General features: G+C 41.0%; 1 protein-coding gene across 3 annotated transcripts in view; it reads right to left on the bottom strand.

Moving 5' to 3' along the window:
* The window catches only part of med16 (mediator complex subunit 16), an 85,934-nt gene that overhangs the window by 25,107 nt on the left and 34,198 nt on the right, over window positions 1-26,629 (bottom strand). For all 3 annotated transcript variants that reach the window (XM_084692671.1, XM_084692670.1, XM_084692669.1), the window contains exons 9-12: window positions 22,933-23,153; window positions 5,805-6,011; window positions 4,831-5,041; window positions 153-286 (exon numbers count right to left, since the gene is read on the bottom strand). In XM_084692671.1, coding sequence (XP_084548797.1) covers window positions 153-286; window positions 4,831-5,041; window positions 5,805-6,011; window positions 22,933-23,153 — 773 coding nt within the window. The remainder of the gene's footprint in view (window positions 1-152; window positions 287-4,830; window positions 5,042-5,804; window positions 6,012-22,932; window positions 23,154-26,629) is intronic.

Here is a 26,629-nt window from a genome sequence, read left to right on the forward strand (position 1 = left end):
ATGCACTATATGAAGCTGAAATGCGGCAGGTGTAAGGCTCAGACCCCAAGGATGTGAAGCATTGCTCTTAAAAAAACAATCCAGTATCCCAGGTTCTGCCCATGGCAAACCTAACCAGTAAATAAACCAACAGAACAAAGCCATCCCCTTACCTGATTGGGTAGGTTGGCCATCAAGTATAGGACAAAGTCTCCCACCCATTGTATGAGCTGCTGTAGAGACTGAAGAGGGGGGCCATCAAGGACAAACTCTTCAGTCTTGAGGTTAATCATCACCTTGTCTATGTCTATGAAAAAAAAAAAAAAAAAAAGTACAAGTCACAAACTGCAAGCTGTGGTATCCTTGAAAATGAGGGCGTTGGTCATTCTATAAGCAACTGATCTTGGGGTCAACATGTACCTGGATAGACAGTCCTAATGCCAGTAAAAAATAGCAAACATCAAACACGGCAACAAGTTTAGCATTAGTTGGGTCAAGGATTACCGTCAATCAGTCAATTGCAGTTATGTGGTAGTTTGCATTTAAGTTAATGCTTGTATTAAAATATTGAGTTCAGGCTTGTACTTCTGCTGTACAACTGAAAAGTATTGAGTTACATATACATTCAAAAACATTGAATGTGACTTTCAAATAGGGGTGTAACGATACACTCAGCTCACGATTCAATACGTATCACAAAACTGGGTTGAATTGGTTGCACACCACTGCTGTAGGGGGATAACAATGGATAAAATCTGGTATGAAACAGGCCTCAGAGCTAAATTATTAGGCTATAGCAGGGGTACTCAATTAGAAACCCAAAAGGTCCACTCACCAAATGTCCATTCAGTCCAGGGTCCGGAACAGTGATGGTTTATTTTTCTGGCCCTTACCTCAAGAGTTCTGGGGGTAATTTTGTTCAGTGTCTATGCTTTGTGTCATAGTGACGTTAAACGTTACCACATTTGACAAGAGCAACCGTCTCATTGCAGATTAAACACATCGGTTTTGTGCTCCCAACTGGCAGCACAAATGTATACTTGTCAGCCCACAAATGTGTGATTTCCTGAATCAACGTTTCGCTTTTTGTCGGGTTTTGTCACGCCATGATACTCGCTAAGAAACAGGTACTGTTACCAAATCGATTAGCCTGCGTTGTGGTGAATGACACACAACCTGCGTGACCCACAGAGGTAGCAGCCAACGTTGAGTGAGGAAAGTGGGAAGGTCGTGGGGAAAGTGTGAGTTCCATAGAAAAAGGTGGGAGGATAGCGTAAAGTGCGCCTAATTATATATTTTGCGGTATTTATTAAGACTGCCAGTAAGAGTGCGCCTCTATTCTGCGGGGGAAATTCTCCGCCTCTTAAAAGCAGGTCTTAACCAGGAGCGCATTTTCCTGTGTGTACAAATGTGCGTACCTTATTCAATGGCAGCAATGATCCGAGCAAGGCGAAGACATAGGCCATTTTTCCGAGGGTGTGGATGTTCTTCATGTTCGTATGCTTCATGTTTTGGTTACCTGTAATGTTTTTGGGGCTATCGCTTTGTTTATGATAATTGACCTTTGCACTTTTGTAAAGCTCTGTCTTGGAAGTCGCTTTGGATAAAAGCATCTGCTAAATGAATACATGTAAATGTTCTGCCCTATAATATGTTCAGGTTTGCTGTTACTTCGTGCACGTCACTACATTTAAGCTTGCGTTTTTTTTTTCCCGTATGAAAATCCATGGTACAAATATGCGAGCCCATTGTTCTTTTAGAGGCGCGCAAATTACTTGAGGGCGGAATATGCGCTGACTGCCTGATGGGTGTCAGGTTTGATAAATACTACACAAAATGAGGAAGGATAGCGGGCACTATTCCAAAACATGCAAAAACAGACGCAGCGTAAACTGCGCCATTGTTAGTACTGTAATTTTTGGATTATAAGCCGCGCCTTTTGTCGCATTTTTCGACCTTGCAGTTTATATAACGGTACGGCTAATCTATGAATTTTTACAGCTAACGGCTAACACATGGGAGCTTCCTCAAGCAGCCATCTCTTTCCAGACAACTAATTACATATAGTAATTAAACATTAAAACACCTGCAGTTCATAGTCCAGTGCGGCTTATATATGTACACATCATTCAATTTAGCTGCTGCGGCTTATATAACAGTGCGCCTTATAGTCCGAAAATTCCGGTAAATGAGGCTCTCAGTATCTAAGCTGAACGGTAAAGCAATGTTACTTCATAAGGGGGCCCGGAGCTTTGCATTATCGGGTCCGTCACCAGGCCCATGTACGTCACAGGACCTGGTGCAACCTCACCGGCTGCACCGCCTATAGCTATGACCCTGCCCGGAAAGTAAGTACGTTTTGGAGCAAAGCTAACTACTAGACTACCGATGTTTGGGAATCGCAGGAGCTAATCAGTCAAAGGGCATACACAAATACAGGGTGTTGCTATCACAGCCTGGAAACATAGCTGGCTACATATTATCACCCTGTCCTTTGCCTGTGGCGTTTCTGTAAGCGTCTTGCCGTTTTGTGACAAACATGCAAAAAACATGTAGACAGCGAGGAAGCATTTCAAAGTGTCAAAGAAAGACGCTGTGAAAAAATGTCTGTGGTAAAGTTAGTTTGAAGGATGTGTAGTGAGGTCAGCAAGACCACACGGAGCCAACATCTTGCCACACCTGAAGAGTGATTCAATCACATCAGACAAACCTAATCAGCCCTTGTGACACGCTCAGTATGCTGATTACCCACCAAACGCTGATGCAAAGGAACCATAGAATTGGGGGGGAGGACCTCCCCAATCTCAGCCCTCCTGCTAGCTTGCAAGCTTCAAAGGGCGTGCTTGAGACAACACGTCTCCAGCAACCATTTGCATCCGTTTTGGCGGCATTTGAACAAAGAACATTCCTTAATCAGAACTTTTGAGGAAAGTTCTTCAGACTTCACCTTTATCACGAGAGTACAAGGTGGAGAATTATGAGAGGGATATTTGTGTCATGTTTGTTACTTTGTTTTAATGTTGTGTTCACTGAAATCTTGATTCTAGTAACTACTCCTTCTTCCTGAAAGATAACCATGTCATTCTTGGTATCTACACAAAGCTCTCTTAATAAAACAATCATTCAACTATATTTTGTAACTGTACCAAGATGTCCAGAACAATATTTGAATGATCTTTTGAACCAGCCAGAGACCAGATGACACCTTTGGTAGGTGTGAAGGAAGGAGGGGGGAGTTGACAACCCAGCTTCCCCCAATCAACGTCTGACCCCAGACAGGTCCTCCCTCGAACTCTGAACTGTATAAATATCTGAGATGACCATCAATCTCGGACTCCAGCGAAACCAACCATGGCATGAACGCCATTGGGATTGGCGTTCCAAAGGACGTCTCCAAGCTTCTCCTGAGATTCAACTTTATAGTGATCGCGACACTATCTGGACGTTTCAACAGAAGAACCAAAAACGCAATTATCATTGCGACTTGACTGAGATCCCCCAGACTCAGCCACATGACCCGGCAGCGCAGCCGCGCTTTCACCTCCGATTCTTCAAATGGACCTTTGGCGCAAACCGCCCTCAACCTCATTGATCAACCCCTGATCAAACGTAACTATGGCTAACGCTCTTTCCTCCCAGACATGGCATTGGCGTGAGCTCTGTTCATGATTTGTAAGGATGTAATCATTGACTTACCATTTCTGTATTTCTTTAAGTTAGTCCATTTCATTCTGTTCATTGAAACCAATAACTCATATCAAATCCATAATCTAACTTGTTCATAAGATCCGTTTACCTTACTTGAATAAATTCATTGTAAAGATATTTTGACGTGCGTGTTCACTGATGTTACGATTGGCTCTACACTTGGAACGAATTCATTCCTAAAGATGAGACTGATTATTACATGTTAAATATAGGATTCCCTAATGTCCTAAACCAATATTAGGGTGGTGCCCCGAACTTTATGATAAATTAAGTATTTCTATTTTAACACGACGAGACCCCGCTACAGATGATATTCAACAGATATTTGGGCAGCCATTTTTGTCTTGTCTTGCCGACTTGACTACACGTTCACCTGGGGTTTAGCACTGCACGCATCACCCGGTATTTACAACCAGAAATCTATCCAATGCAATTTAAAAAATATATATTTTAAAATCCATTAAAAAAATGTTAAACGTTAAAGCCTAAATGTTAAAAACCACATTTAGGCTATTTAATGTATGAAATAGCAAAAATAATTTATGTGCACTGATACAAACAACTACCTACTGCGCGGGTGATATGTGGTGTCTGTGATGACACCACATATCCGTAACACGCCTGCTCCACGACACTAGTAGTATCGGCCGGTCTACCACCCCCCTCAAAAAAATCCTAGGGTAAAAACGGTTCATTTACATTTACTTAACATCTGTTCAATGCTGTTGCAGTTTGCTATTCTATAAATCTGTTAATTTGTTTTGGGGGGTTGTCTCCATAATAACCGTTGAGAATACAGTTAACGTTCTGGATCGATAATCAATATCATAACTTTAGTATCATCAAGACTACAATTCATTAGGGCTGTCAAATGTCAGCCATATTGTTTATGTGGAATGTGTGGCTGCATTTGTGGTCATTTTTACAGTGGTCATGTTACCAGATTACGCAGATGCAATTTGCAATTGATTCCATGTCTAAAAAGTGTGTTGACTTACAACTTTCATATAGCTTGACATACTGATCGCTGATTAAATGCAGTAACACTATACATTATTACAAAATACTGTCATCAGTCACATCCACCCCCCTCTAGTGCCTGATAACCTAATTATGGACAATTCTGGAGGTTATTCTTGGTACCTGTGTCAGTATTTTTGGCACATATCTCCGTCAGTCTGTCTCCAGGGCTTTTGTCTGGTGTGTTGAGGACGTGAGGCCTGAGTAGAGACTTCAGGGTGGAGCTGATGGCAATAAGGAGAAGTTTGGCGTGGAAGTCACAGGCCCGTGCAGCCGTTGCAGAGGATAACTTGCAAAGGGAGGCTTTCACTGCCACTATACGTGTGGAGAGCACCTATGGCAAAGGAAAACACAAAAACATGAAACCTAAAGGTGACATTGGTTTGTCCAATTTTGCCGCAGCAGTATGGCTTACTAATGGTCTATACGTGTCATCAATGAAAGCCTTTCGATCTTGTAAGGGACATCAATCAACCCATTTTGGTCGTCAAAAATCCAAAACACTTTTATAGAAAAAAAATAACAATATAGAACAACCACACTAGATTAAACACATAACATTGAGCTTTGTAATTTCAGACAAAAAAGCACAACGTGCATTTAGCCATGGGTTAGGGAAAGTTAGCTAACCCTGATCCCTGCGCAAAAACTTTGTGAACTGTCTGTAGTATGAAAAGAGCACCAAATCAAGTGCCATCAAGCTCCATGATATTCGGATATTCGAGAGACGGCAGACTCTACAGCCTCCAAAACAAACCAACAAACACCAAATCAGACAAGCAGATAATGTATTCTGTAGCAGCCGTCAACACATCTCAGTAAGCAAGCTTGTTTACTATTGAAAGTTGTAAGTTGATTTGAGTAAGTTCCTTCATCAAAACAGTATCTGGTAAGCCATTTTCAAAGAGAGACTAACAAGTTTAGCAACTTTACAGACAGAATATAATTGTTACGTTATCAGTCATCAATGTCTGAAAATAAAGGTATGCTTTTACTGCAGCATCATGTTTGGTTATAAATTGTGACTACCCAATAATATAATCTTGAATTTTCCTTTACCAATCCTTCATCAATGGCCTGCCTAATCCACATCATACCTGCTGCAGGGCTTGGTTCTGTCTCATGTACTCCTCGTGTAGCTTCTCCACAAGGTTGTGGACCATCCCTGGCTGTACATGGAGCAGGACATCCCACCAATCGTACCCAGTCACCATGCAGTATTCCAGAAGGAACAGCAGATGGCGCAACAGTGTGTTCATGTCCAACATCTGACCCATTGAGGGAGACACCCGGATCATGTGCAGCTGGAGTTAAACAAAACATAGCATTTTGTTGAACATTAGAATATTCTAAAGCAATTAATCAAGCATGTGATTATAACACTGAAAACAATCTGGTCGTGATTGCTGCAACAATGAGACTTATCTGGCTGCAGGCTTGGTGACAAAAACAATTCTCAATTTGGAACAAACACATGCTCAGTTGACAAAAGGCAATTCTAAACATCACATGCTCAGTTTACAAAAGGCAATTCTAGACATTGCATGCGCAGTTTAGACAAAGCAGTCTTGGACGACATGACCAGTTTAAGTCATGGATTACAACGAGCATCATTAACATGGAGTGAAGCCTAAATGTTGCAAGCTAGCAAATGTTTTTTGAAAATACCTTAATACCTAAATACCTTAATTGTAATATTTATATAACCGTGGTGTATCAGGGCTTGGAATGTACTTTTTTTACTTGGTGGCACTAGTGCTCCATCTAAAATCTAGGAGGACGAGCAAAAATGTGATAAAACATATCTAGGGCGAAGATAAAAACATTTCTCTCTTCACTGGGCCAAAATGACCCCTCTCTGTGGTTCTAATGTTAATGCTTTAGGTTTTATTTGGCGTCAATTACTCCCCCCTGCGCTCCATTGTCATGAAACAGGGATTAGCTAACTACCACGCGAAATAAGTCCATAACATACATTTTTTTGTTGTGGTGCTCCTTAATATTCGGTGGGTGCTCCAAAATGTTTGCTTGTTAGTTGGGAGCACCAGTGCCACCGAATAAAAAAGTTAATTTCAAGCCCTGCGTTCACTAATGTCGAGCTAGCATTGCGATTTTTATATCTTTCAACACTTAATGTTTAAGTGAGTTAGACCAGAGCTCAGATTTCATGCTAACTCTTGGCTAACAAATCCTCACAAGATTCCATTGATAATGACAAATAATAAATGATCACATCTGAAAACAAGACAGAACAGCATAATCAAACAAGTTAACCACTAGCACATACAACTGGATTAAGACAGATTGTTAACAATCTAACACTCTTCCCAGGTTTCCACACTTTTTGCAAAACATGAGTGACTGTGGCTCTTGGGGATTCAAAGCCTAATATACAGAAGTTAAGCACGTATAATGGGAAACGACAAGTGAATAATAAACAGTGTTTCCCCTAGGATTTTTTTTTTGCAGTGGGGGCAGGTCAGGTCTACCCCCCTAAAGAAATACAATTTGCATACTTAAACACCTTACAGTATGTTCTAAACGGCATAAATGCTGCCAATGTATAATTGACGTAACAATTTATTGTAAATGCCTATTGTAATGGCCTAGCCTACAGATTAAGGTAGGCCACTCGGAAGCATGTACATTGTTTGCTTTATTTGATCTTGATAGGCTAAGCATTTTGTAGCAAATAACAATATACCCACTATTTATTCATTAAAACTAGGCTACTTAAGCATAATAATGCACCTAAAATACAAACGTGAGCAAGGGCAGCAATCGCTATCGAATCAGCAAACATGCAATTTCGCTAGCAGGGGAAGAATACAAACAACGAAAATCACCAGTTAACTTAGACTTATACAATAACAGGCTTAAATGAACTGACAACATAAGTTATACGACTTTCAGTTCTCAAGGATGCACACGCGCAATCTCAACTGCGCTGTGAAGCGTGTCTGTGCTATTCTCCGACATGCGCTCTAACAATCACGGCTGATAGACAGCTTAAAATTTTGTACAGCTCTAATTCTGATACTGTGGCGGCAGAAATTTAACCGTGGAGGACCGCAATGGTAAAATCAACATAGGGGAAACACTGATAAAGTTAGTTGAGCCTTACGGGGCATAAACACCAATTTTACGCTCTGCTAGTATTGAATGAAATCTCTGTGCAGGCGTTGACAATGTTGGGTTCTACGTGCAGCTAGTTAGCTAGTTTCGTTTGTAAGGTATTAGTGTCCTTCCATTGGTGTCACTAGGGAGTCAGGTGGCTGAGCGGTTACGGAATCAGGCTAGTAATCTGAAGGTCGCCAGTTCGATTCCCGGCCAAGCCAAATGACGTTGTGTCCTTGGGCAAGGCACTTCACCCTACTTGCCTCGGGGGAATGTCCCTGTACTTACTGTAAGTCGCTCTGGATAAGACTGTCTGCTGAATGACTAAATGTAAATGTATGTAAATGTCCTTGTTTACTTTGTTTGTCTTACAAAAAACAGACAATTGTGGTGACGGCTAAGGTCAACAAAACTAGTTAAGGTCACACCATAACCTGTAGAAGCGATTGATCATTAGTAGGGAGATGGGATATGTACCTTCCAAACTGCCTGAAAGATGAATTCATGGTTTACCAGGTCAAACAAAGAAAAACTCATCCTGTGCGCAATGCAATGCCCGAGATTAGCCTATTCATTGTATGTAGTTCGTGGATGTAGGCTAAAGGGAACAACAGCATGACAAAAAGAAGAGCAGAATACGCAGAAAGCATGCTTGAAAGTTAACAAAATTACTTGAAACGTGAAACATTTTATTTAAAGGTACTTGACTCAAGACCAAACCTGCCCTTTCACTACTTGGTGATTTGGAGGGGGGATGGGATATCGCACTTTGTACACAAACACAGCTTGATGAAGGCCAGTTCAGTTTCTGAAATTGCCTTGGCTTTGTGCAAGAAGTGCCATTTAGCGATCATTTGGTGTTAGTAACAACGTCCCATACTGAACACTCCCGGGCCATCTGACCCCCTTCTTATGCTAGAAGTAGGGAAAACTGGCTGCACCGCAGGGGCGTCTTTAGACCCTTTTTACTGGGGTACGTAACCCAGTATAGATCTGCTGTGCCCCAGTAAAATCTAAAGTTTGAGTTTTAACAATTTACTTTATTAGTCAGTGCATTCATTTAGATCGATAATCCCAGAAAAAATAAAGTGTCCCAATCAACGCTTGTAAAATCAAAGCAGTTAGACCTAAAACACAAACCTATATGAATGCAGAATTCCATGTCAACGCGCTCTTTTGAGCTTGCCAAATACCTACTGCAACACGCACACAGAAGTCAAGGGGCCTCATGTATAAACATTACGTACGCACAAAAAGCTTGCGTACACTGGTTTTCACGCACACTTTGATGTATAAAGATTTACTTTACATGAGAATGTGCGGACCGTCCGTCTGGCTCGGTAACATGGCGAATTCTAACCAAGTGCAGAAACACACCAAACATTACTAAAATAAAGCCAAACGGGAAATGCTAAGCCTTCTGTTTAATCCGCCACCACTTAATAACTTCTGTTAAACTTGAGGGTGTCAAACGAACGACAAAATCACTCAGGAAATGCATATCACGCTAACCCTATAGCTGCCATGCTGTTACGATGAGCCACCACTCGTTTCTTCATTTAAAGTTTTACATCGGACCATTTCTTCTTAATTTCTGCCATGGTCCGGTTCTCTGAACCCACAGCATGTATGGCCCTATAATAATAATAATTAGTGTGTTTGCTGCAAGCAAAAACTGACATGCACTGACAGAACTGTTTCTCACCGAGTCCATTTTTTACACTGTTTAACACTTTCTTGCCTGAATATGCAGACTTTTTCAAATAATATACCTGAACTGTTTACAGCATCTTGAAGACAAGATGTAGGGCTTCCTAATGATGTAAATATTTATATGATTATGTTAGGCAAATCATACTTTATCAAGACGATTTCACGGAGCCATTCTGACAAATCTTCTCCGTCGTCAATACCTTTTTAGAAAACGTCACCAACACGCCTGATTCAATTAAATGGGTTGTTATAACGACCATTCATTAGAATCAGGTGAGCTGGATAAGGGAAACATCTCAAACATGCAGGACAGCGGCCCTCGAGGACCGGAGTTTGACACCCCTGGGTTAGAGTGTATGAAATGTGCGTAATTTTGTCATGAATTCAGAACAGAAGACAGATTTAAGATAGACTATTTTGTTTAAAAGTGATGACAACTGAAGTGATTAGTGGGATAACGCAACTCCAAGCTAGCGCGATGGCTCTCCATAACTAAAAACGGTTCAGCTTTTTTCCACAATCGACCAAATTGGCCAAACAAGGTATGTACATTGAGCTTAAAGTGTATATAATCTAGCTAGATAATTTTTCTTTAAGCAAGTTTCACAGAAATCTGAAAAAAATCGAGGCTCAAGGTTATAGCTGACCGTCACAAACAGCCAAATGGCCATAATGGCCACAATGGCCATAATACGAATAAATGCTTCGTAACAAATGGTTTTACTTTTGACAATATTGAACACAGATGTTAAGAAACTCGTGTTTACTCTAAATATCTTCTCCGTTTTCAATTTGAAGCAGTAAATCTAATACAGTAGGAATTCTCCCACGACCAGGGGCGGTGTGTTCATTAGGGCGATATGGGCGACGCACTGCCAAACGGGAAAAGGAAGGGATTTTTTTCTAATCTATTATATCACGGCAACAGTCGTTATTAGTGTTCTAATCTAGTAGTCTGATCTGCCACTAAATGTCCAATCAGGCTAAAGTCGTGCTTCAAATGGCCCCGCCCCTTTTGGGGCGATTTCAGTCAGGTTGAAAATCGCCCCAGAAGTCTCTCATAGACTCTCATGTAAAATCTTTTTTTTCAAATATCAGAGCTTTCAATACAATCTCTATGGGTTCCGGGACGGCTTGCACTTACGCGCTTTCGTCATACGTAACATAACCATGAACGTAACAAAGAAAAGAGCGGGTAGCAGCGTCAATCACTTACTAACTGTCAAGATGGCTAGCGTTCAGTGCAACTCGATTGTCTCTTTGAAAGAAGTTCCTTTTTGTCGGCGAACAAATCAAGATAAATTGGCAACGAAACAATTAGGACCTCCCAGACCAAATTTAATCCTTCAACAGATTTGTCCTAAAGGGGGAAAGTCTTCCACCCGAGGATTTTCCAAAAATAGGTATGAACAAAAAACCTGGCTAGCAGGCTGCGATGTAGCTAATGCAGTCTTCTGCTACCCCTGCTTACTCTTTCACCCTGAAGGCGGCACGGCAGACAGCACCGCTTGGACAGCGACTGGTGTAACGGACATGCACCATCTTTCAGAAAAGATTAAGAAACATGAGCTGTCAAAGACCCACATGGATAGCTGTTTGAGATTGTCTGCTTTGGGGAGAGTGAACATTGCCACTCAACTGGATGAGGGATACAGGCTAGCTGTCCGCCGCCACAACGATGAGGTTAGCAAGAACCGCCACATCCTCAGCCGGCTAATCCAGTGTGTGAAGTTTTGCGGAGTGTTTGAGTTAGCTTTGCGAGGCAAAGATGAAACTGAGGGCTCCACCAACCCTGGTATTTTTCTTGGACTTGTCAACTTTGTGGCACAGTTGGATGAGGTGTTTGATGACCATCTTAAAAATGCTTAAGTTTTCAAGGGCACATCAAAGACCATTCAAAACGAGCTACTGGAGTGTATGCTAGCGGTCATGAGGGAACATATTGTGGAGGAGGTGAAGTCGGCGAACTTCGTAGCTATCCAAGCTGACGAGACCACTGATGTTTCTACACAGACACAGCTGGTGCTTGTGCTGAGGTACATAGATAGCAACCACAAAGTGCAGGAGCGCTTTTTTGAGTTCCTTCCCATCTCGGAATCAACCTCAGTCTCAATCGCCAGTGTGCTTTTGGAGAGACTGAACATCTCGTCTCTCGTCTCTCGTCTCGTCATCTTCCGCTTGTCCGGGGATCGGGTCGCGGGGGCAACGACCTAAGCAGGGAGGCCCAGGAGACTGAACATTCATGTTCATTTTTACAAATCTATACAATTGGCCAGAATATGGTTGTTCATATTTACAAATCTATACAAATGGCCAAAATGTGGTTGTTCATTTTTAAAAAGCCATACAGATAGCTGTGTTTACCTTTTCTATAAATTATTTTCAAATTCTGTTTTCAGGCAAAATGTTTATGACTGTTCATTTTCACAAATCTATACAAGAGAGCAGAATATGGGAGTCTATAAAAATGTCTTATTACCAATAACTTGCATCAATGTTTTAAGTAGCCTCTATCAAAAGCTCCTGCTTGCTTGTTGTGAATTATGCTCAAGTGCACATATTTCCAATTCAACAATGAGGCCTTTTTGAAGCAAGTAATGTGTATATCAGAATTATTTAGTTAAACTTAGCAGCACCTCATCATTCTGGTTTGGTCTTCAATGTGTAAAGCCAAGATGCCCAGACCACACTAGGTCAAGCCTCACTTGTTCACTCCCCTATTTGGGACAACGTTACTTTGCTTTTATTAAGTAGCACTTTGGTCATATTCTACATTCCACAAAATGTAGTTCTAAAGATCCACTTCTCAACAATTTGTCTACTTGTTATTGCCATGCTGTTACTATTTATTGTGTAAGTGTGGATTTCTCTTTTACACTTAAAGGTGACAAGACATGCTGTTTTTGGATGCTTTTATATAGGCATTAGTTGTCCCCTAATACCGTATCTGAAGTCTCTTTCCCGAAATTCAGCCATGGTGCAGAATTATAGCCACTACAAGTAGTCCCACAATATTCTTTCCTCAGAACGCGCTGTTTCTGTGTCTGTAGCTTTAAATGCTAATGAGGAGGAGAGGGGCGGCAACATGCGGTAATGTTTACAGGATGTATCGCAATGGCTCGTTGCCCGCGTTGCTGTAAGATACCTCGAATTTAGCCATTCTCATCTGATCACCCTGGTTTGCAGAGGTGCACACTCAGTCATTTCAATGTGGAGAAAGGCGGATATCGCGAGCCGTAACACCAACAGCAGAACGGTTATCCAAATAACAAAGAAGTGTACAACACCTGCGTTACAGCGTTTGTATTCACACACACACACTTGATGCCATTTATCTTTACGTTAGCAACAGTAACTCAGCTGTTAGCTGCAGAGCTAATGTTAAAGCCACATTCTAAGGGTAGCAAGCTAGGTAACCATATACAGTAAAGCAACAAAATGATATAGAGTTAGTTAACTTACTTGTCCAAGGTTTGTAGCTTGACCAAGGAGATTTAGTAATGATCCAGAATTTAATTTCAGCAAGGCCAGCTTTGTGTTGGCTCAAGTTGAGGAAACAGTAGTGGCTGAAATGTTTGGCGCAGACAAGCAAAACTTTGGGAAGTTGTGTCGGAGCATTTCCAGCGAAAATAAAATTGAGATATTGGTTGTGCAGAGGCTCGGATGAAGGAATTAAATAAAGATTTGTGCTTGCATTTGTACATCCAAGCATTGAGCAACTTTTGTGCTTCGTTTGTTTGCTCCCCATGATGTCTCTCCAGGAAAAACCGATATCGCACTTGCCCTTGCACGGTGGTAGCTCAGTTTCTCATGGGCGGGCCAGATGATCTGGTCGGGCAAAGCAGAGAGAGGGGAGGTAACCTTCCCCCTATCTACGTCACTAGGGGGAGATTTTCAAACAGCGCAATTGAGCCTTCATTTTGTCAAAGGCGGAGAAGAACACGAAGGGCTTGGTTTACACTTATCGAAAATTCTAGCCACTGGGGGACCAAAGGCAGGCTAGGGGAACTCATATTAATGTTAAATAACCTCATAAAATGAAGTTTTCATGTCATGTCACCTTTAAACAAAAGCTCTTGTTGATCCTGCAGTCTGAACAAATACCAAGATGCTGTATTTTCAGCTGATATTTGACTTATATGCTGCCCCTGTCTTCATGTTATTGCTGGACATATCTTTTTTTAAATGTGTGTAGGTCACCTAAATCATCAGAAAAATTGCCCCCCCTGAGAATTTTTTCAGGAGCCGGCACTGCCCACGACATCTGCTTGCTCCAATTTGACAAACATGTTTTCTCAGTCCACCATACATTGGACAAGCTAATTTTCTAGCACTTTCAATACAAGATACAGGCCATGTTAGAGTTGATAAATGTAGACATAATTGTGTGGGCATTGTAGAACAGCAGACAGATTTGAAATATGATCTTTTGTTTTAAAGTTATGGCCATTCTAGTGACCAGTGCTTACAAGGCTAGCTTCGACTGTCATCATAGCTGCCATAGAACGGCGAAACTAGCTACGTGTATTGTTCGTTACCTACAAACAAATGCTTTGTAACAGTATTTACTTTTTATCGGCGATGATGAAAACATAGGTTAGGGAACTTATCTTTAATCAAAAGATCGTCTCCGTTTTCAATTTGAAGCAGTATCTAGCTTACTGTAGGAAATCTCCCATGCATCCTCTCTCTAGCTTCTTCGGCTAAAGTCCAATGCCAGATGGACGACGATGACGATGCATGCATTATTCACGCCTACGGTATTACTGTAATACAGTCTATAAAAATACCACTTTGACACACTTGCAAGAAATGATCCACTGGTTAGATGTAGCATGATCTTATTTACCGCCCACAATAGTTCCACTTTTTTTGCAGCAGCATTCTGAGTTAGAGTAGGCTAGCTTTTGCAGCTGCACAGCAAAGTCACGTAATGTGACAAGATTGAATTTAAAAGTATAAAAAACTCACCAGGGACAACAAGAACATCGGTAACCCTGCACCACGGATTATTATTTTGATGTCATCTTTAAATTCAGTGTCTGAACAGGACTGGGTGACTGATTAGTTTCTCCTCCACCACCTGAAACCAAGATTTTAGGTTTGCTGACAATGACCAACTGTTGCTACGTTACAAGAAACAAGGAACCAATGCGATTGGCCAACGCTCTTCACTATTTCACCATATTAAAGAGCAAGAAACACTGTTCTGCTGTTCAATCTGTATTACTGTTTGTACATCTTTCAATTATTAATACTTTTCAGAATCAGAATGGGTTTTATTCGCCAAGAAACTTCAAACAGACGTGGAAGTAGAAGTGCACCATTCTTGTCTTTGGCAGGTTGAATTTCTTCAGCTGCCGTAGGAAGTATAGACCTCATCAGAATGTTTGTAAACAAAGTTTGCCAAGACACTTCCGGGTGGATAACTGTCATCCTGTCAACGGCAGTTAGTATGGTAGCATAGCATAGTAGTTCATAGTAGTTCATTTAAAAGATTAGATCGAGAAGATTAACGTCATGCCGAAATCTTGTTGTGTTTGGGGTTGTAATGTCAAATGTACACAGGCATGTAAAGGATAAGGCTTTTTCCGTTTTGCCACTGTTGAATCGCAACCAACCCAACGGAACCTGTGGATAACGTTAGCACAGATCCAGCTAGTAGCCAAGTCTACGTTTACCGGGCGGTCTCGCTGCATCTAACGGTACCAATGGACAGGCTGGCAACCAACCACTCATGACCAGATTTAAGGAAGACATTTCCTTACAGATCATTTATAAAACCTTTTTGTTGGGTTGCTGTTGGGTAGCATAACGTTGGATAGCATATCGTGCAAGCTTGCTAGCGTGAGAGTTACTAGTCCAGTTGATGTAAATAAACAAACCACACACAGTGGCGTGATCTGGCTGGAGTTTTTCATTTACAGCCCATTCAATTTCAGGCCTAGGGCCTAGACCTCAGGTCAAACTACAAACATCATAACACACTCAAGGCTTAATAGGTATCAAGCCCAATGGCTCAATATCGTTTGTTTCCAAGATGTGGGGAGGAAGAATATCAGACAAGGAGATTAGTGCACTGATCAGTCTGACTTACATCAATTCAGGAGATCAGGTTATGGCAGACATGGTTTTACACAGTAAACACAGTATTTACAGTAAGTACAGTACACACAGTATTTACAGTAATTTGTATTGTATTATTTATAGATATGCATATTTAGGAGGTTTACTTAAGCTTAGTATAGATGTAATTTATGTTCTGTGTACTTATGTTAAGCCTAATGCCAGGTGCTTGCGTTGTCTTAATGTGCATCGGACAATAAAAGACTTGAACTTGAACTATATGAAAACAATATATATATGCTATATACAGACATATACCTACTGTATGAAACACTCAGTATTTAACTGATAAGAAATCTTAATGTTTGCTTTATCCAACATTTACCTTTCTACTGTCAACTCTGCTTGCTCATCGATTCACAAATCCTCAAAACTGCTCATAATTAAAATGATAAAGTTTCCATAGTCAATAAGATAGATAGGTACTTAATTAACCCCCGAAGGAAAATGATTGTGTCCACACAGATAGCTAGAAAGCTCACGCAGTCCAGAAAATCTTTAATCATTAAGTTGGATATTGTAGCTACAGCAGTTGCTAGCGATCTCAGTCATTGTATACAAATTTGATACACCGTTACAAAATACCGTTATACGCTAACAATATCAACAGCAACGACATCGGGAACGTCTCGTTCTTCAGTTCACAAGCATAATAATGAAACGTGTTATAATCATAATAATCATAAAACGTGTTCGTGGTTAAATGACATGGAAAATCCTGTTGGCTTCAATGGCTTGTTAAGGTTAACTATCGCTAGCCAAGATCAACGTTATCCACCCGGAAGTAAGATATTTGTTATTTTGACGTCAGGCTGAAATGTCCTATATCCTCTGTTGTGCTTTCTTGGTGAGGGAGCTGATGTTCATTTCCCAATTGCGGCAGAACTCCAGTGTTGACTGGGGTTGCACAGGGTAATGGGGGTGACTGTCTTAAGAGCATAACATAACGCTTTAACATTTATGAAATTAAATAAAATAAAAATATAATTTTCTTTCAAGATTTTTTTTCATCACTCCTTTTTTCTCCTTTTTCAACCGTTAGAAGAGATTGCAATGCATAACAGATATGCCTTTAACACTTTGTCTCACCATTTTTGTTTCAAAGCAACAATTTTTTTCACCTTCATACTGCTGACATACTTCTGTCTGCTATGATATCGATAGCTGTTATGCAATTTACATCTTAATCACTAAAATTGGTCAATTTTTCTAACTTCAAACTTTTCTGTTTCTCAGTCTTTCATTCTTTAATACTTTTAACGCTTAAACATGCATGAAAGTCAATAAAATACTGTTTTCATAACTTTTTTTCTCCTTTTTTAACAGTAAGAAATTATTGCAATGCATAACAATGACAGACATACTTTTAACACTTTCACCATTTTGTTTTTAAAGCACATACCTCTTTTACAAACTTTTAAAAACCTTCACTATTCATTTTTTCAACTGTTCGCAGCAAACACACACATTTTTCTTCAGGAAATGTACCTTTATAGTTGTATTTGTAATGCACTTAACATTTAGCTAAATCTCAAAGTGCTACAGCGTAAAAACAAGAAAGGGAGCAAATAGTGACACTTTTCCACTCTGCCAACTTCCTTTTGTCGCTAATACCTGATGACAGGCCGCCAAACATGACACATTTTCTCGCCTCCACCTCTGTTGTCAGAACCTCGATCTCATAGTCACCGTATTTCTCAGAATAAACACCGCAGCGTTTAAAGTGGAACTGAACTGATTTATGTACGTTATTAAGTACGGCTCATTTAATTATTAAAATAAGATGACAAAACTTTATCTGACAACTAAAAGAGCAAAATGTTCCATTTGTTAATAAAAACGTTTTAAACTTTACGACTTAACTACTGGGCGCGGCCATCTTTGAATCGTCATGTCTGTGACGTCACGAGAATGGTTAGGTACTGTGACTGCCGCCTGCTAGCAGTCATTAAAATTGACAATGATAGATTGTCAGGGAGATAAGAGGTAGAAATGGCTTTAAACAAACCAGCTAAAAAAGGTGCAAAGTAGGATCTTATTGGCTGGTTGTACAAACACATTTTACAAGACACAAGGCATTCACTATCATGTCCTACCCAAGCGGAAACCGGTTTCACGAAAATGGCTTGTATCTATACAGCGTCAAAGCCCACCAGTTGCCCCGGATTCAGAGTTTGCAGGGATCAATTTACATAAGTGGATTATATTCATAAACCTTTTAAATACGCTAATGTTACATACACACACTGGAGTTTTTGACATAGCTACGCTAGCTAGCTCCTAAATTCACATCCGATTGTAGCCAAAGCTAGCTCCGTTACGTAACGTTTCCTACACTGTAGTTTGCTTAATCTAGCAGCGAACAAGTTATCAACTCGACCAGTGAGCATGTTTCACACAACTTGAAGGGGCTACTAGTAACTGAAACTTACCAGCTATGTATAGGGCGCTCCAAACTTTCAAGTTCAAGTATTTTATTGTCAGATGCACAGAATAACACAGGGTCAGACCGAGCACTGATATTCTTAGGACAGACTCAAGGCAACCTGGCATAGCATGACATATAAGTAGCCTACTCAGATTATACTATGATTCATAGGTTACACCTATGATAAGCTAACATAAAATATAGAGGTATTCTCCTCACACAGCATGGGAAAGAGCCTGTGCTCAATGATGAACAATTATTTTGGTCGACCACCAACACCCAGGTCATGCAGATCTGCCATTACATTACATTTACATTTAGCCATTTAGCATTTATCCAGAGCGACTTACAGTAAGTACAGGGACATTCCCCCGAGGCAAGTAGGATGAAGTGCCTTGCCCAAGGACACAACGTCAAGCCCGACTCCCTCACCGCTCAGCCATCTGACTTCCTGCCTCTTTGATCAGATAGATTCTGTTTGTTGGGATTGTCGTGTAGTTACGACAAGTAGCTAGCTACAAGCACACCACTCTGTGTTATTCAACCTGTCAGTGTTAACTATATTTATATCTTCCGACAAAACTATATATTCTGCGTCATATGGAACAAAAGCGGTCATGCGGGTACATAATTACGTATGGGGGGGGGGGGTGGGGGGGGTGGTGGTGTACGTGCTGGTTAAGGGGGTGCTTTATGCGTCCGGACTGCGTCCCGGTGGGGGGGATTTTATTATTTGAAGAAGTATGGTAATTCAGACAAAGAAATGACCTCAGGAGCACATTTATAGACCATCTGCATATTCATTTATCGAAGGATGCAAGTCGGGGTCAGTGGCTCGTTCACATGCGGTCACTCTCATTTTGATTGTTTTTTATACGCGCAGGACCTGGCGTACGACCGGTTTTATACATGTGAATATTTATGTACATAGGTACTTTTCAAGTTTTGGCCGTACGCCATCTTCTGGTATGAAAGCTGCGCAATCCTTTATACATGAGGCCCCAGGTGGTAGCCTGACGTTGTCATACTCATAATTCTAGTCAGAATATGAGTCTGAAAACTCTCCGTTGGGCTGTGACTACGGGGCATGCCTCTTCGCTCAATTGGATAGACCTACAACCAATCAGAGCAAGGTAATATGTTGTTTGTTGAAAACGAATTCAACCCAAGGGCTCTTTCGTGACGTTGTTGATTACGTTACTGTTGATCATCTGTCCATCATCGTATAAAGCCCGCCCTGGCAATTTCGTTGGTCCGTCCCGATCCTGGTTTTATGTAGTTGTTCCCAATACCCTCAAGAGACCCTCAAGACCCAACTTCCCGACCACATTTTTTTTAAAGAAAGTTTCTAAATGATAGGCCTACCGCTCATCTTATTTTGACTAAAACATAAAAACAATATGACATGAAGCTCATAAAAACTGTATTTGTGCTCAAACGAATGCAAAAAAAGTGTGCGCTCGCATTAACTATTGATGTCCCTGCCAAAGCTGATATAAAACTTGCGTGCCTGAACTGTTGTATAGTCAGTTAAGCAAGCAGAGTTTCTATAGCCGAATAGTGCATTGGGCGCAGCAAGCTTGGAAGAAAAAGAATGAGATAGGGGCCTGTGCCCCAGTAGAGTTTTATGTCTAACAACGCCCCTGCTGCACTGTGATGCTGATCAAATCCCCCCCATCATCACGTGCCCTCAACTCGACTGGAAGATTAACTGAACTCAGTAAATAGTAAATTCCTTGTTTGTGCAAACTTACTTGGCAAATAAAGCTGATTCTTATTCTAAACAAGGAACAAGTTATGAGTATTTAGTGATCATATGTGTTTTTAAAGGGGTCTTTGACTGCAAAACCAAGTTTACCTTGTCATAGTTGAATAATGACAGTTTGGTGGGTAAAATGGACATTAAGTGAACCTCAAAGTCCATTGGCACCTCTTTCCTATGCAAATCTCGCAATTTGAAACTGTCGCTGTAAAACGGTCGGTTTCCAAAAAGCCAAGTGGCTCCACCTTTTTTGGCTCTGGTCTGTACCTTTGTCACGCTCCAATCTCAGGGTTTGCGTAGATCTCAGAAACTAGTTTAGCTGCATGCTGCTCTGTGTACTTCCACGGGAATTACAAAAAAGAACGTTTGGAAGTTTTTCAATTATATTGAAAATGGACCACGGTCATAAATGCAGTGTTACAGGCTGTACAGGGAATGCTGCCACTTTTCATAGTCTTCCCAAGGAACCAAACAGTCGACGGGCATGGCTGATGTTTGTATCTGAGAAGATCCCTGTGAAGTTCGACACTCAATTATTCATTTGCTCAAACCATTTCACCAAATACAGTTTTGAAAACCTTGGACAATTTAAAGCAGGATTTGCTAAGAAGCTGTTGCTAAAAAGAGGTGCTGTTCCGACCGTATGCTCATCACAACTGCAAGCTGTAAGTATGATTTTATCGCTAGCAGTTATTAGTAATGCAAACATCTCCTGTATCTAGCATAGGTAGAATGTGTGATGATTTAGTTTATTGGCAATGGGGCTAACTTTATTTCATTTTCCTGACTTCCATACCATAAAAGGGAGAAAACCTCTCAATTTCCAGGGTTGTATTGGGGTGCATAGAACAGCAATGTTACATACCCTATTCGGAGACCTTCAGGAACATACCCTATAAAAATCAGTCAATGGCCCCTTTAAAAATTGTTGTATATTATATTGAGGGACGTCTTCCAACACTTAAACTTTCGTTATATGCAAGAAAAGGAAAACTGTTATTGCAGAGTAATACAAATCACTGAAGAAATCTGATTCATTTTCTGTCCCTGGATCTTCAAGACCGAGTGGTTGCAGAAAACCGGTAAAGGATAGCTTTTTAAATAGCAAAAGGACCACACGGATAATACAAATAGTTCGATTTAAAAAGACCAAAAAGGTCGACCTTTAAGAGAGAAAGCTATTACCCATTGATCTATCGCATTAGAATTTTGATTTGGGTCACAAAAGTCTTGAAATTTGAGTGAGAATGTCGCCCGGTACAGACCGCATAGTCGAGCGGCAACCATGTCTTGACGTCATGTCACAAAGTTCATAATTCTACAGTTTTACAGTCAATTCTACATCTAAAAAGTCAAACAGGGTGTTGGAAAAATTGAAGATGTAACACATTTATCCTGTATAAGAATGATTTTGTGTTCAGCATTCCTTGTGTGTAGAGAGGCCTACCCCCAAATCTGAACTTTGGGGAACACGAGGCATATGTAAACAAGGTGACCTGGGCTGACCACTCTCTCTTACTGGAGAGGCCATAAAAGATGTCTGGCCTTATCTGTGTTGGGTGAATCATGTGGTCAAGCTTACAGGGGTCAAAAGGCACACACACTCAAACACGCACGCACACACGCCTGCGTCAGGTCTATGCAAGGAGCCAATGAAGAAGAGCAATGGAACATTTGCATGCCTTAGTCTTAACCAATGACTGTAAAGAGCGGTTCTGCTTAAATAGCTAGCTAGCACAACATGCTAGCGGACAAACTTTGTAGCACAATGGCGTGTTTTGATTTTGTCTCCTTGTGGGCCGGCCGCAAGTAATAAAGTTTTTTAAACTTGTTCACCGACTGACTGTGCAATGCTTGATAGATTAATATTTCTGACACAGGGCAGCTTTCAAGAGATATGGGAATTCTGCTTTTAGCCAGCTGGTACGATTATTTTTCTGATTTGTTTAAACTGGGCATCTGAGTGAGACTGCGTCCCCGTTACACTGTTTTGACGTTAGCCTCAGCCAGACTCGCTCACTGCCAGTGTGCACAATGTTGTATTTCACTCCCTTCTACACCAGAAACGTCAGGGAGGACTGCCTAATGTAGATACAAACCTGATGAAGATAGCCAGCATCTCGGATTTCTTTAACCGAGCCTGTTTCATTCGTCAATTGCCTGAGAAAGCGAACTCTGTTAGCCAGGCTAATTTTTAGTTGTGTGACGTAGGGTGATAATTGGTCTATACTGGTTTAATACTAGAAAGACTATGAGCCTCATCAGTAGATGGATACGTAGAGGAAAAGTCAGACGACGTCTACAAAGTGTCAATATCAGGCAGTGGCTTCAAAGACGAAGTGGTTTTCTGATGTGAAGTGGTATTGGATTTGGCGGAGGAGGCAGACGGCAAGGAAGGTTGAGCCAATGGTGACGTGAAGGTCGTGGAAGCCCGTAGCCACAAAGAAAGTAAAGCCGTAAACGCTGTCTGCAATTGTGAAGGGGGCTTCGTAGTACTCTAAGCCTTGGAGGAAGGTGAAATAGAAGCCTAGAAGGCTGGTTGAAATAAGGGAGTGGATAGCTTGTTTACGTTCTGCCTCTATGATGCTGTGGTGTGCTCATATTACAGTGACCCCGGATGCTAGAAGAACCGCGGTGTTTAGAAGGGGGACTTCAAAGGGGTCTAGGGTAGTGATACCTGTTGGGGGCCAGCAGCTGCCAAGCTCAGGGGTTGGGGCGAGGCTAGCATGGTAGAATGCTCAGAAAAAGCCCAGGAAGAAGAAGACTTCTGATGTAATGAACAGGATCATGCCGTATCAGAGGCCTTTTTGTACAGGAATGGTGTGGTCTCCTTGGAATGTTCCCTCACGAATAATATCTCGTCATCACTGACACATGGTAAGAAGGAAAAGGGTGGTTCCCGCTACTATAAGAACTACAGAGTGAAAATGAAATCTGATTGCAAGGCCTGAGGTTATCAATCAAATTCAACCATTTCATCGTGCCACTCTTTGGGGTGCCCCTTTGTTGGGGTGAATGATTTATTTTTAAACATGTTTGTCATAAGAAATAGTGAAGCAAATAAGAGCTCTTGACTAACCTTGCCATGGTTGTCCACTCCAGCCAATGCGAGTGAGGTCCAAGAGAAATGCAGGGCAGTGAAGTGGATGATCGGGCCAGCTGCACGCTGCCGTTTGATGGCTGGCTCATCCCCTGATCGCTGAGAGGTTCCTGAGGAGGAGCCATAGAACACACCCATGGTGTGCAGGGAGAGGCGATGGAGGATTTGGATACTGCCATCATGGAAGGCTAGGGCAAGACCTTGAGCCACAAGAGAGATGGAGGGTTAGTGAGGGCTCTGCCTGTCAGTCACAACTTCTCCCTCTCATAGAAGTCCCTTTTTTTGCAATATTATAAATATTCTATAGTTATACGCACCCATAACGTGTACATTTACATTTAGTCATTTAGCAGACGCTCTTATCCAGAGCAACTTACAATAAGTACAGGGACATTCCCCCGAGGCAAGTAGGGTAAAGTGCCTTGCCCAAACCCACAACGTAATTTGGCACGGCTGGGAATCTAACTGGCAACCTACTGATTAATAGCCCAATTCCCTAACCACTCAGCCATCTGACTCCCCTGTACAATAAAGAAGTGATGTTTAAATATGCACAGAAATTTTGTCCACCAAAAAATTTATTTGGCCGAAACACAAAAAAGGCAGAACATATTTTCAGAAAATGTATGCCTGCCCCCAAGTGCTCTGATTTCACTCTGGTTTCGTCTAGCCATCATCACTGGGCGCAACCATGCAAAAGGCAATCATGTCAGTGGTGTGGAAATAGCTCAACGTTTCTAATTGGCAATCTGTGTGATGGTTCAGCAGAAATTTAAAGAGGGGGTGCGGAACGGTGCGAAAAAGCTTAATAATACAAAATATATACATTTATATTTTTTGTGGGGGGAGAGGGTCAAGTGCATCTTGAATTTTCAGTTTTGGACGTGAATTTTAATTTTGGTGCATCATTAGTTCAGATTAAGTGATTAAATACCTAATTTCTCAACTGCACCCTGTACGCTATGCAAAATTTCCAATATGCTAAAATACTAAAGTACTAACCAACTGATTACGTAAAACACTGATTACGTAAAACACAAAAGCTGTCATACTGGCTGATATTTGTATTCCTTTTATTCCTAAAATCTTCCTCAAGGTTGTGTAAAGCATTTAAACCAGAAGCTTTCAATTCCCTTTAAGTGAGGTATGCTGTAGGTATGAATAACCTCAGTGCCTCTTTCTCAAGTCGCGGCATGGAAGAAGTGTTTGATTAAAAATGAAACATGAAGATCAGTAATCAGGGGAATTCATGCAAGTAAAAATGTCTCCATTACATTTTCAGTAAATCAACAAAGACTTAAATTTTGTCATTCAGGCATGTTGTGTTTAGTGACTGTAAAAATTTATATTTTAAACATGAATGAATTCATGCTTAAAAAAAAAAGTTAACCATTTGAAAGGTACTTTTTGAAGCAACCGTATTGTGTCAGACATTGTATATTCTGTACGAGTTCATTAAACTATAAAATATTAACAGAATGGTGTACAAAAAAAGCAAGTGCTTTTGTGGAAAAGCTGTTTATTTAAGGAAAACACACCAAACTATTTACATAGTGACTTGTTACACACGTTTTTTTACAAACAATTTCACAAAATGTTTCTGGCAACATACCAGTCATTGTAGCAGTCACATTTGTAGACAAAGCACAAAGCCACATCCAGGGCTCCAGACTAACGTTTTTTACTAGGAGCACAGTAGCCCCTGACTGAAAAATGTGTCTTGATTATCTCACAAATTGGGTACTATCTGAAGTTAAAATTTGGCAGGTGTATGGCTCAGGATCCAAGAACGTGCAGTGAAGGTGCAAAAATATTTATTTTTTGGAGGTGTTGTGAAAGCTTTTTAACAGGCAGGTCACTGCCCTTTTGGGGGTCCCCGAGGGCTGACATACTGGGGTATTAACTATCTAAGTGTGACACACTCGCATTATGTCCATTACATTCTCTAAGTTGAAAGAAATGAAGGGGAAAATATAGCTGTGAGCAAAAATGAGGGGGCCAAGCAGGTCAAATGCCCTAAAGACATTTTACACATCCTCAGAACAATGTTTAGAGTACATATAGCAAGTTTGGTGTGAATCCATCCAAATTTGCTGAGAATGGTGGCCGCATCAATTTGGACACATCAATTCGGCTGGTAACTTAACATGTGGGTTCTCCCAAGATATCACGAGACAAAGGAATCACCTTATGAAGGCAAACACATTTTTGCTTCCTGCAGCCCCTCCCAGGGGTCATATGACACCAAATTGTTTGGAAATCCTCAGAAGAGAGTTTCGAGACCAAGAACCAAGTTTGGTGTTAATATCTCAAAGAGGCCGAGATATAACCCAACTTCCTGTTTGGTGGCTCTGCTGATGAATTTGACTGGCTGTCCCTGATAAACGGTTTTGAAAATCAAAACTTGTGAGGCTTGGTCTGAAGATAATTAAAAAATATATATATATTTTCTCAAATATATTGTTTATTATCATTTGATGCTGGTAGTTCATGAAGAAAGGGACATACTTAGTTTTTTCATTCAATATTTTGCATAATAATACATAAATGTATTCATTGTTATCCAGTGAAATTAGGAATTTATATTAGCAAGGGGTTTACGTTTAGCACTTTTGCAAGGCACTGTATTCATGTCACATTCTCATTGGGGGCTGAGCACCCCTAAAGGTCTGATCCTAGAATCGCCCCTGCAACGCACCATATAAGCTTGAGTTTGATACATTATTTAATGTGACATTATGTACTGTACATGCAAGTCTTAGCTAAATGACTTAAATGTATGATGCACTTTTCGATCAGTCCTCCGACACCACAACACGATACTTGCCGAGTATAACAGCGCAACAGCTCAAACACATGCAGGGATACAGTAGCAACGCTAGTGCTAAATAAGTATTTAGCTGCTAGGCTCCATGACGCCGGGTAAGAAGGGCTCGTGAAACTGCTCACCAAAAGAATGAAGGGGCACCCACTTGTCTGGCAGATTAAGACATGTTTGTAGGAACCTAGCGAAAAATATCCTAAACTTTCCAAGACTTTTAGCTAGGTTTATAGGTACCTAGCGAAAAATAGCCTCAAATTTCCTAGACTTTGAGCTACGGTACTAATGCAGAAGGAAAGCTGATATCGCTGTCTTACTAGAACGTCGTATCTATGCGTTGTTGCTAACGTGTGCTGACATTGTGCACACCCAATGAATTCAAAATTTGTAGGTCGCACATGCGCAAGTGCTTGTAAAAAATGCTTGCACTGTCTCAAAAACTGGTCGCAAAATTCGACCATTTGGTCGCAGTCTGGAGCCCTGCACATCACAGGAGGAGCACTTCACCGCTGTCTTTGCACCACAGTGCCTGCACTTCAGCCGACCAGCGGTACTGTTTCCATTGATATGCACTAGCCTGTGACTAGCTGTGGGTTGAGAAGAAGATGAGGGACCGGGTGAGAGGTGAGACCCCAACTCTGCCAGTTCAACAGCAAGGGTCTCTCTGAAGGCCTTCTGGGTCAGAGGTACCTGTTCTTTTCCTTTTGCAATGTCTTTGTGGAGGAGGAAGGCGTTCACAATCCCAATGTCCAGGAAATGATAGGTCTTGTACCATCTCTGGTTCTTTTGGAGGACTTTATACACCACGTTCAAATTATTATGCAAATAGATTTTAGTGTTTTATTTTTATTATAC

Source organism: Hypomesus nipponensis, chromosome 26 (genome assembly GCF_054491055.1).
Source record: "Hypomesus nipponensis isolate SF chromosome 26, ASM5449105v1, whole genome shotgun sequence".
NCBI classification, from domain to species: domain Eukaryota; kingdom Metazoa; phylum Chordata; class Actinopteri; order Osmeriformes; family Osmeridae; genus Hypomesus; species Hypomesus nipponensis.